We start from the raw sequence: 12,427 nt of genomic DNA on the forward strand, positions 1-12,427 counted from the left end.
GCTTGACGTGGATGATTCGTGCGCGGAGAAGCGAGAGCTGCAGAAAAAAGCACCGAAAATATTAAGTCGAATCAGGCCGCTAGGTGCGGCTGTCTTGCATTGTGCGAACACGCTGGCGCCCGTGTTTTGATGGGTCGCTCTGCATCGGTTGATTAAATCTCGATTTTTGGAGAAAAAAAAAAACAGACAGAATTTTTTCTTCTTTTCATCATGGATAGGCCCCTAGTGGACATGTATGTGTAACAAAAAATCACCGTGCAAAATTGTGACAATTTATATGTCAGATGTGAGATGAATAAAAAGTGAATAGGGAGCTTCTTGAGGCTCTCCCCCGGGTCGGGAGGCCTCATGAGGCTCTCGGCAGGCCTCGTGAGGCGAGGCAGTGCTCGTACAGGGAGCAGGCCTCGCTCGGCTGGCCTCGTGAGCGGGTTTCCCGGACTGATAGATGATGATATAGATCTATCCCCAACAAGATACAGACTGATCTCTCGGTCAACACAAGGCCAAGGGCCGGCCCAACGCAAGGCAGGCAGTAACGTTAGGCCTAATGTTAGACTTAAGACTAAGAGTAAGACTTAGATGGTTATATTTCACACTCAGACTGTACAGTCTGTAATTTACCTCTAACAAAGTTAGGCTCTACTTTCGAGGGTCGAGACTATGATCTATGTCTATGGTCTCGAATACTGAACAGCAAGAAGATTTAACATCACTCAGATCATCAGAACATTCAAGATTCATTGATAGTACTAACGTTAATAATAGTAATACTATAACGTTAGACATTGAGTCATAATCATATGATCTAGTCTAAACAGTTATCTGCGCCAAACGTCCACACACGTACAGTAATACTAGTAAGCGATATAGGTGCCTACTAACGTTAGGGCGCTAGCTAGGGCGACAACTAGGCCAGTATTACTAGGCATTTAAAATAGCAATGCCACACAATAGCAATTCATTTAGCAATGCAATTTATCCATACCTATGTATTTCACACTGAGAATTGTAGCTCAGCGTGGCGTAGGGAGAGCTTGTACTCTAAAATTTAGAGATATCCAGGAACAACTGCTAACCCATTCACAAACTGGCGACGTAACCGTTTCGAGCTGCTGGCTGGTTCCTCTCTACTATTTCATGATGGATCACAGGTCGTGGGTCGGATCGCACGAACGGATGAATCGCCTACGTTACAATTGGGTGTACGTTCTTCGATATCCGGTTTTTCCGTCGTAAGTTTACGTACCGATGTACCGACGTGACTCTTCATGCATGGTGCATGCATTATACACGTAGCTAGAGCACTGTGATGGAGGCAGCGCATGCACACACACACCACACATACTGCGCGCACGATTAGCTCTCTCGCTCGCTCTCGCTTGATCGCGGGTTGTTGGCGCGCTGGCTGCTGGCGTAGGCATGCATGCACGCAGGCATGGCTGCTGCGCTATGCTACATGCTGATCAGATATGGCTTGTCTGCTGCATATCGCATGCGCATTACATAATACCGTTCCTACGATAACACTAAACACGGTGGGAAGAAGCGGAGAAGCGAGCTACAGGTGAGTTTAATGTACGATAGATTCTCGAGTTACGATTTCTAGTGTCATTTCCATCCGACTATATCATTTGTAATATATCTTGTGGCCATTTAAAATATAATGAGCTGCACTGGAATATCTCTATTACTTACATGAAGAAAAAAAGGCAAGAAGATTACTCTCCCCGTCACCCTAGTCCCATGTGTCCAATTATTTGTCAGTTGTGGTGCCCTACTCGCTATGTAACTGCGACCGGACCAGCCCAAACGTGTACGAGGAGCTAGGAGCGCCCCGGGGTTGAACTTTACTCGCTGTCTAGCTAACGTCAGAGAACCCTAGCTACAGACAGTAGGACTGCAGTGTACATGTACCCTCGCACTGCCACTGGCCCTGATTCTGATCTAGAGTCTAGCTCTCTGTGACTGTGGGAACTGTAAATAATACATTACTATACTAGAACCCTCTAATTTAGTAATAAGTTTAATAGTATAGAACTATTTGCGTCTGAGAGTGAGACCCAAGTCCATGTCCAGTAGAAATGGAGTTTTTGCCATTTTGACACTTTTACACTTGGCGGAATATATCGATCACAGCTCATCTAGTTCATGAAAAATGAAATGATGCTGGGACTTGGATTCTTCTTATATTTTTGTGTATTGATGTTTTCCGTTGCGACCTGATCGATGATAGTAGTCTTCTTGTCTAGCAATGATGGCACAGAAATGTCAAAAATGTTTAACCTCTGATTTGATAGTCCAATTTCCCTCAAACTTTCACATGCTCTAGTAGAGTTTCTAATATGACTGCTTTCACTCAATCCACATTTATATTTGGGCTTCGATTTCCTTTAAATTGATTACTTCCTTTCAGACAACAGGCCCAAGAACAGAGCAAGCAATGAGCCGAGGAGATGTTTGGCACGTTCTCATTCCACAGAACCTTGACAGGACAGTATGGATGGGTATCATAAAAGTCCAGGTAAATTCACTGTTTATAACCTGCCATACTAGTTACCCTCCATTTTCCACTCAGAATAATGACTTCTGCCTAATGTGTGATTATATACTGTATAAGTGGTTTCTTTCGCGGTGGTTTTATTTTCGCGCTTTTCGCGCTTTGAGGTTGAACCGCGAATTTAACATCACGCGAAAATGTTTTGAACTCGTGGCTTGTTACAACTCTATCATTACCGACCGCGAATTTAAACACACGCGAAAAAGTCGGCACCGATGGAAACCGCGAAAGTTTCTGTACGCGAAAGAAACCACTTTTACAGTAGCAGAATTCCTCATCATGTTCAAGAAGAATGAAATCAAACATGCTGAAGAGTTGAAAGTTTCATTGAAAAAAAACAGATATGGAATCATTAATTTTAGCCAACTTCATATCAAAACTGATTTTGCTTATGATCACCAATATGCAAATTAATTAGATAGTGCAAAGATATCACCTTATATGACTTTCATGTCCAGTGTTGTGTACTGTAAAACGAGGACTGTTTGCGTGCATTTTAATTTCGCGAATTTCGCGAGCGCCAAGATTCGCGAAATTAAAATGCACGCAAAATTTCTTGTCTACACTATATGCATTGGACGCCAGTGGCAATTCGCGAAAATTTCATGCCACGAAAAAGGCCGTCAGCTCCAATTCGCGAAAATTTCGTGCCGCGAATATATCATGTTTTACAGTATGTGCAATGATTATGAAATAATTCTTTTGTACATAATTCAACAACTATAAACCCCACCCCACCCCATGCAAAAGTCATCATTCTTGCATGATTGTACCATTAGAACCAAGTGATGCGAATGGTGATGATTTCCCTTCATATGTATGAAAAGAAATACAGTGAAGTGTTATGTGCAGTCAAGTGGGACACTTGTGAAACTAAAAGACATCATCAACACAGCCAAAACAGAAAATGTGTGAGCGATGCCACCGATCTTCTCAAATATGCACTGAATCAGAAGAGTGTGTTTGCCTGCTATGTTTATCTTCTTCTAGAAGAATGTGATAGGATAAATTTACTTTGGCCACTAGTCCCCTCCCCTTTAAAAAAAAAAAAAAGAGTATCAATGCGCATTTCAATGTCATTAATTGTTTTGTTTCTTTGTTTTTGCTGTAATAGGGAGAAGAGCATCAGATTCATCTGGAGCTTCCTCTAGATAAATGCCTCCATGGCGCAAGGTGCTATTCTCAATATTCCAACTGCTTTCCTTCTTTCTTCCTCACCTGTTATGCATTTTGTGTCAGTTATTGAATTAAACATAGTAACATCCTTCTGCATATCTCTCTCTCTTTTTTTTTTTTTTTTTTACATTTTGCCTACAGATGGTATTTGGCATCAGAATGAACATGTATTTAATTCTTTTTGTCAAGTTTAAATGGATTAAGCTGCTGCAGTTAAGAAATGACTAATCCTTGTGTATGTGCATTTCAGAGTGAATAAATTGTGTTGCGAAGATTTTATATTCAGTCTTATACTCGCCCTTCAAATGTCTGGTCAACCATTTAGAACAAGATTTAGACAGTTCTTTCAAAGTTTTCTGGCCTCACTGGTCTTCCAAAACATCAATGAGCCACGTCCTGATATTTGTGTAAGTACTTCTTTCTTGTTTTTCGGACAGAGTGTGGGGAGACTGGAGATTAGAACGCCATCTACGCAAACACAGAAAAATGATCCAGAGTAGGCTGAAGTCGGCGACCGACCCAGAGAATTTCATTCAAGAGCTCTGCAGCCTGCTGGAGGCCTCCAAGAAAAAGGGCTGCAAGACGGGAATGCCTCTTCTGAAACTGGCTGATGACTCGGCTCTGTACTCGAGAATAGTCCAAGAAGTCGGGGATATAGGCTGGGAGAGGCAAGTTTGGATGCCTATAAAGAAATGGTCATGATGATCCTCCACAACAGCAAGTCATAAAAGGCCATTTAAAAAGACAGTGACACAAACTTCAATCGCATTCATGGGCTATGTGCTGATATTATATACGTGATGACAAACCTAAGACAGCCAAAGAGAATCTTTATAGAGCTTGCAAGGAGTTTTAGGTCATTGCAGGAGCGCATTTTGGTGTAAAATGTAATGGAAATACTTGTAGTTGAATGTAAAGTACCTGATAAACATACAATGTATGCAAATGTGAGTGAAATTGCTCTTTGAATGATGCTAACATTCTGGAGTTTCTGTCAGAGTACAACTGTGCAGTTTAAATTGATTATAACCATACGAGTTGTGGCATGCAACAAACTGAGTTAGGGTGTACATGTATAAATGCCAGTTTCTGTTTATTGTTTCTTCATTTGTGGTTTTTGTCATGTATCACATCTGTGTATGTAATTGCTCAGTGTTTAAATTTTGGTTTTGCTACAGAGTGAGTGACATTGACGCTGACTTCAAAAGGCTTGAGCTACTGTCCAAGGAAATTTCAGGCACTACCCACACCATCAAGATTCAACTACACCAGCAAGTATGAATATAGATTCCTGCATCTCATAGAGTGCTTATGAGTGTGCTTAAAAGCAGTGTACCAATTAAGGCAAAATTATTTCTGGCTTGTATTTATTGATTGCCATATCTACACTGTAGTGCTAATACTCCAACTCTGCAAGAAGGGTCCCATGTATTTCATTAGATTTAAATTCAAGAAAATTAAATTGAGATCGATGAAAACAGGAGTGTGTTTGTCATGGTCCACTTACATCAGCTTGCCCCCACAGAAATCTGTGTAAAGCATCCTGACTTCATCATGTGATGATAATCATCATTTTCACCTTAGCAGCCCATGTTATTTTGCATGATTTAGATATTGTGGTGCAGTTTTAACCCAACTGCATGTGACAATGACTAGCATTGTAGTAATACTGCTGTATTTTTTTTAATTCATTTTTAAGGAATATACAACTTTCATGGTGTCTTATCTTTAATTGTAGGATTTGATTATGTAGTTTTGACAATTTGAATCTTAACAAAGCAGGACCCTGGTCACTCAAAGTTTCTTCATTTATTATCAATACTAGTGTTCTCATCATAGTGTAAGATTTATATGTATGTGAACATGTATTCATATACACACGTATATGTGCCAATGTCACAGTTTTGACAAGATGTCCTCTTTCTATCCATACAGTATCCTTCTGTAGCCCCAACATGCTGTACAAATCTGCCAGGAGATTTTGAACTGCACTGGAACCACAAGGTGAGTGCTGGTAGTGGCCATGATAAAGATATCATTAGAAGAAACTAAAAGCATGTAGTGCGGTTCACTGCATTTTGATGTATATGTTTTGCTTTGATATCAAAAATTATTTTGTGTACCGTTGTACTTTACAACATATGAATGCATACCAAATGGGAAATAGGCAAGACTATGCAACATTCAGCGTCATTATACTTGATTATCTGTGAGCCATTCACCCAAGGATTTTTGTCTCAGGTTGTGATGGCTTTACTTTCCTCTTGGATGCTATATGTGTAACCCATGAAAACTGCACATTTTGCTCTCTTTCAGAACTGTAAGTAAAACATATGATACCCCCCCAAAAAAACAAAACAAAACAAAACAAAACAAAACAAAACAAAACAAAAACAAACAAAAAACAATACAAACAAATAATCAATCAAACAAAACAAAACAAAACACGCAAGATGGATGCATTCATATACGAGCTGCCATACAAGCACTTACTGAGGTACTGACTCTGTAGACTCTGATTGGCGTGGTATATATTTCTATGTTTTCACAAAGAAATACTTACAAATGCTTACCACTACAATGTTAACATATCGTATTCATTTAAAAAAAAAAGAATTTAAATCATGTGGCTGATGGCATTCTCTACAGTGCACCTTGCGGGATATTCTCAGCCAGTTTGAAGGATGCCTGAAGCAGTACCAGCCATTCTGGGATGAGATGGCGGAGATTGATGCCAATGCTTGGATCCTAGAACCAGAAAAACCTGGACCAGCTGATGTGCACCGCAGAATAGCATTAGGTTAGCATTGCCTCCTGTAATACCATTTTCTTTGTCTTTTTTTTTTTTTTTTTGGGGGGGGGATGCATATTTTATTTCTACACCTCCGAATCTGTGTAAGATTGATAGCATACCTCGTATATTCTCCTGCCCTCCCCCATGCTTTCTACAGGTTTTAGCTCAGATATTTCCTCCAAAGCACCAGTGAATTGTTCAGTTTCTTGTGTGCAGGATATCTCTCGGTGTCTCTTCACAAGAGTGCCTCTGTTTCTTTATTACAGGGAACAACTCGTCACTTCAAATCACCGTTGATCCCTTCCATCCCCCACATGCTGCCCCAGTGCAGGTTTCTCGGGGCGGAGCATGGTAGGTGCAACCAATCCTACGCCAGCTAACCAGGGAGGTGCTCTTTAGATGGAGTAGAAACTAATTGCTCGCCATTAATGTCATGCATGACTCTGCTGAGAAGTTATGCGCTTGTCTTTTGATTATTAAACTAAAAGTAGTATCCAGATGCTTTGACAAAAGAGCACATCAGTAATTAGGACTCACATTCTTACAGCACAAAAGACCTAACCCTGCTGCACTTTGCTTTCTCTTTCAATGTGCTGGCAACGATGAAATGTATCTGCTTTGAATTGGAGCAGCAATTCAAGTTCTGCAGTGTGAAAATTACACTTTTAACTGCAAAAAGTAGAAAACATGGTAGAACACACTGTGTCAGGGTGCTTTTTTCGAAAGATCGATTTAATGTGCCGGATTAAGAGGTTGGGAAAATAACATGCACAAATGTGTGCATCATGAAAGATATCAAGTGTTTAAGAGGAACTAGTTTTCTCTTCCTTTCAGTTTGTGCAGGATGAAGAGAACAGAAATACATGTGTATAACTGAATTCTTCCTAGATTGTTCTAGAAAATTGTAGTATTTCATTCAAAATTTTACATTGAAATGCAGCTTGTAATTTAATGAAATGGGAAGCTTTCTTCTTCTCCACACTTTGTCTTTAAGATAGAGCAACACTTAGCATGGCTTCAAAGCGCAGAGGAATACTAAACATCCCATTGTTACGCTTTAAAACCCAACATGTTTGCATGAATTACGAAGAGTTGCCACTCCATCTATTCTATCTTTTCTTATTCTGTTCTAAACAAATTGTTGTATTTTATTAAAAATTTTGCATTGAAATGCAGCTTGTAATTCAATGAAATGAGAAGTTTTTCTTCTTTACCAGACTTTGTCTTTAAGATAGAGCAGTTGCTCAGCATGGCTACAAAGCCCACAGGAAGACTAGACATCCCATTGTTACGCTTTAAAACCCAAAAGTGTTTGCATGGATTGCAAAGAGTTGCCACTCCATGTATAGCACATACATATGACTGATCTGACAGTCTGTGTCATAGATGCAGTCTATGTCATGTTAGTGCAGCTCTTTTTTCTTGCAAGTCATTGCAACAATGTTTGACCATTCTTTTTCGTCGACAGTTTTGAATCATTTGTTACAATAACACATACTGGACATACATATGTGACCATACCATTTCCCCATCAAACAGTCTGATTTAGTTATAACTGAAGAATCTTGGCCATACCAGGATACCACAGTGTGTGATTTTTAACTCATGTGTTTGATGCATCCGGGATTATTCTTGTGACAAAATCCAATCTTCATTTCAAAATTGGTTTTTGAAGATGTTGGGTATGATAATCATCATGATAGATTGATGTATTATAACCACAAGATACTATGATTAGTCTCTTCTCTTGTTTTGTTTTTCATTGATTGTCACTATGGAGACTCCTCTAATGATATGCAAATGAAGAAAGAGACAATAGGCCTGTAGCCTATTTTCTATAAACCTGGAACAGAAATAGCATTTAAACAAACAGTCAAATTCTCACTGCCAGACTGAGAAATGGGTAACATATTTGTCCAAATGCTCATTGCTGTAACTTGTTGGCCACCTCCACATTTATTTTACTGAGATTGGAAGGCTTAGAAACATGGCCAAGGCATGTAATGATATCATCTCAACATCCTATCTTTTGTTGTTTGCCCATAGTGATATGTCATCTGTTTCAGAAAGATATGAATGGTGTAAATTTAGCTGAACAGACCAAATACCAACCACACAATTCATACATTGTATATGCCAGAAGAATATTGCAGAGGCCATGAACCCTTCATAGTTGGATGATTTTTTTTTTCTGTATCAAGTAACTCTTACAGCTGAAATACTTCATTTGATGTAAGTTGTGTGTGTGTGTGTGTGTGTTTTCCCATCTTGTCCCAAGAAAGTATTGCTCATATCCTCATTTCCCTACCTTCTCTGGCAGTAATCGGTCCTCTTCGGCACAATCTGAATGTCAACCTGCTCACATGGAACAGTTCGGCAAGTTTGCTGGCCAATTTGCGTAGTGTTCTGGATGTGGACTTCCCTTTGCCATCGTCTTCCCAACAACAGGTACCGGTAATACTTTTGATGCAGTCATATGTTTTGCAGGTAAAATGTTGATTTGTTTTGCGTAATTTTAATATTGCGTGTGTGTTAGTGTGTGTGTCATATTTTACTCTGAGTGGCCTTGTTATGTAAAGGAATATTTGAATTTCCGATGAGCAATGATTTTGGAAGTCAATATAGGTAATTCTGCCATTGCAAAGTTTGTGAGAATCATAGCAGCTTGTGTAGTCACAATCACAAGTTTCATTGAGTTTTAGAGACAAAGCAACAGTAACTGTATTCAGTTTTCAATCAATTTGTAATTTTGTAGATATCATATTGGGTGTCTAGTATTAAGTGGGGGGGGGGGGGGGGGGGGGAGGGGAGGGGGGTCTGCAATGCCCAAGTTTGAATTCTTGGTGTCATGAAGGCGAAATGTGCCGCTCAGGTGAGCGCTAGACACACAGGTCTCTTGATTGGTTTTTGTTCTTGTTTTTTCAACATGATCTATGGTTGATTATTCTCATTCTAACAGGACTTCACAGAAGAATGTGGGATCTGTTACTCATATCGCCTGGATAGTATCATCCCTGACCAAGTTTGTGACAATCCTCAGTGCAATAAGCCATTTCACCAGACATGTTTACATGAGGTATGCACAAGTTTTGCTTCTACAATTCTTTCTCTGTTCTCTTGTGTTGAAATTCCAATTTTAAAAAAAAATTGATGTTAGTGCATTTGCAGTCATTTCCTAACTCTTTGATAACTACTCCCTTCAGTGCACTCACTCTATCTTCATCTCATTTCATATATTTTTAATTTCAAACAAAATTATATACAATAAAAAACACGGCATGATTATATGAATTCAAAGTGATGATATCAAATATTTACATAATCTGTAAGTGAATTGTAATATCATAACAGTTGCATAATTTAAACTAAGTCATATAGATTCGTTAAAGTTGTAGTATTTAATGGTTAGATAGGTAGGCTGTTGGAAATGGAGGGGACTACTGTAAGAGTTTCGCAAGTTTTTAATTCCGCGGAATCAAGACATCAGCTAACTGGAACATATGGCAAGCAAAAATATTTGCGTGCTTTTATTTTTGCGCTCGCTTCTGGTTGCGCGAAATGTGCGAAAATTTCCACTTTTACAGTACTAAAAAAGCTCATCGTGCATATTGCAGTTTCACCAGAAAAAAACCAAACAAACACAATGTAAATCTAAGTTGCTCTTAAAAAAAGTGGGAACAAATATGTGCGCTTTGGATGTGGCACATAGAGGAAAATGCAAATCTTACAATACAAGGATTGACAGTGTGATGCAGAATTATGACCATTCATGATGTAACCCTAACTTACCTGGGCTATTTAGCAAGCTTGAATTCCTGGGGGGCCATTATGGCCCCCCTTCAGATCTCGTCCGTTGATCGTGCGATCGCCGCAAAATTTTGCATGAACATAAAGCTGGATGAAATCTACAAGACTGTTCAGTTAAATTTTCAAAAAATTTACATTTTCTATTTTGAATTAATTGATTATGCAAATATATGCAAAAAACCTCATTTTCGTCTGTAATTGGCTTATAAAAGCTTATGAAATGCTGATTTTTGGTGTAAATATTCCTAGTGACATTCCAAACATTTGTGCATAAAAAAAAAATTCAGTATCAAAATTGCTTTCTTATGTTTTTTATTGTTTTATCATTTTTTATTTATTTCCTTGTTTTTTTGAACTGTTGTTTTTGTTGTTTTTTCAGCAGAATTTGTCATACACATCTTTAGAAGCATAATTATACTAAAATAAATTTATTTCAGCCTTTAAAATTACAAATATGAATCTTTTTTATGATTTAATTGAAAAAACACAATTTGTATTGACTTTGTACACAAAATCACGTTTTTGAGCAATTTTGGGGTTGACGAAAATTTTTTGAAGGCGTGTGGCTTCAGAACGGTATGCCTGGGCGCGGCAAATTTGGTCTAAAAAGTTGCGCGGGACTTGAAAGTAAAAAGTCAGTGAGCGGCGCGGTCAAAAAATTTTACGCGGCGAAATGGTCGCGGAATTCGTTGAGGGGGGCCATTATGCCCCCCCCCCCAGGTAAGTTAGGGTTAATGATTTGGGTCATAAAAGAAATTTGTAAGTTTGGACACTTCCAAACTGGACATTTCCAGATTCTGGTAAATCAATGCAATGCTGATGATGTAGAATAAAAAAGAGGGGAAAATGTGATTCACATAATCATGCTATCCCCAATATCACTAACCTTTGTAGAAGTTCATGAAGTATTTATAAGTCTATAGAAGGTTTGTTTTTTTCTCACTATCAACCCAAATGATATCATTGTGGGTATTTGTGTAATGTTTTTTTTTTTCTTTTCCATTATTATGTGTCAGTAATTATGCCCATGTTAGTGAATGTAATGCATGTAGTTAAAACAATCCGAGTCCTCATGGTTTAGAAGTCTACATTGTATCATGATCGAGTTGTTCAACTTTGATTTTGGGAGAATTAATTTCAGTGATGATCTTTGTATTTCTCTTGCTTTTCAGTGGCTCTGCTCTCTTCCTACGAGTCGCCAGAACATGACAGGTCTTGGATTCAATACCCTGTATGGGGAGTGCCCATATTGCAGCAAGCCAATATCGATGAAGAAGTTGGACAAAAGATGATAAATTGTACTTCAACAAACTTTTACAACTGTATGACAAAATTCAAAATGGTGCTGTAGTACTTTGGCTAGGCCTGCTCCTATGCTCATCTTTTTTCAGGGTGGCATTACCTGGTGTGTCAAAGAACCTTCAAACGTTGAATCTATGTTCTATCTTGTCTCCATCTTGATTTTAACATTGTAGTTGGTCGAGTTTGCATTAGCCAAAAATCTTCTTACTTGAGACCCAGTAAAAAACTTTTTGATTCTCTCCAGCATGCAGTACGTGCACTGAAACCGCAGAATCAAATATTGGATAACTATGTCATAAGGATAATGCAGTTTCTTCACTTCATATTCACAAGATTTTCTCATCACAAATCAAACAAGACTCCGCAACTGGGATATTGAGTTGCAGTTGCAAGGTGGCAAGAGGTGCATTTAAAACTGGCCCCTGGATGAAAATTGAAATATTCACATCACCTACTCTTGACCTTCAATACATTCGTTGGTAGAAGATTCCGTTCTGCCATTGTCCTTAGAAGGAAGGAATATTTGTAATAGTCCTTCCTAGTCACTGGGTGACAGAAAGAAATTGAAGAAGATTTCCCAGTTGGGATTCCATCTGAAGATACTTTTTGATACCTGTCAGTGTCTACGGCAGCAATGGGATGATTAGATTTATGCAGAAATGTAAAGTGTGGAAATACCCCAGCAGTCTTCGAGGTGTTTCCACCCTAGTTCTGCTAACATGGAAGAGACACTACTGGTTCTTCTGGAGTCCTTGCAGACAAATCTTGCTGCTTTGCATTCCACAGTTTTA

General features: G+C 38.8%; 2 protein-coding genes across 2 annotated transcripts in view; one reads left to right on the forward strand and one right to left on the reverse strand.

The window, feature by feature from the left end:
- The window catches only part of LOC139718254 (protein Smaug homolog 1-like), a 71,105-nt gene extending 69,952 nt beyond the window's left edge, over positions 1-1,153 (reverse strand). Inside the window, exon 1 of the mRNA XM_071629740.1 lies at positions 986-1,153. The gene's annotated coding sequence lies outside the window, so the exon portion shown is untranslated. The remainder of the gene's footprint in view (positions 1-985) is intronic.
- A 313-nt stretch (positions 1,154-1,466) lies between these two features.
- Positions 1,467-11,845, forward strand: LOC139718196 (E3 ubiquitin-protein ligase FANCL-like). Its single transcript, XM_071629677.1, is given in 12 exon segments — positions 1,467-1,564; positions 2,414-2,521; positions 3,672-3,730; positions 4,171-4,401; positions 4,912-5,008; positions 5,669-5,737; positions 6,383-6,533; positions 6,794-6,834; positions 6,836-6,878; positions 8,848-8,975; positions 9,487-9,603; positions 11,507-11,845. Coding segments are annotated over 11 exon segments (1,137 nt in total). The 5' UTR covers positions 1,467-1,564; positions 2,414-2,440; the 3' UTR covers positions 11,627-11,845.
- Positions 11,846-12,427: the final 582 nt, after the last annotated feature.

This window comes from Diadema antillarum, unplaced genomic scaffold, assembly GCF_040938485.1.
Source record: "Diadema antillarum isolate AM-2024a unplaced genomic scaffold, OU_Dant_1.0 scf00000091, whole genome shotgun sequence".
Classification (NCBI taxonomy): Eukaryota; Metazoa; Echinodermata; class Echinoidea; order Diadematoida; family Diadematidae; genus Diadema; species Diadema antillarum.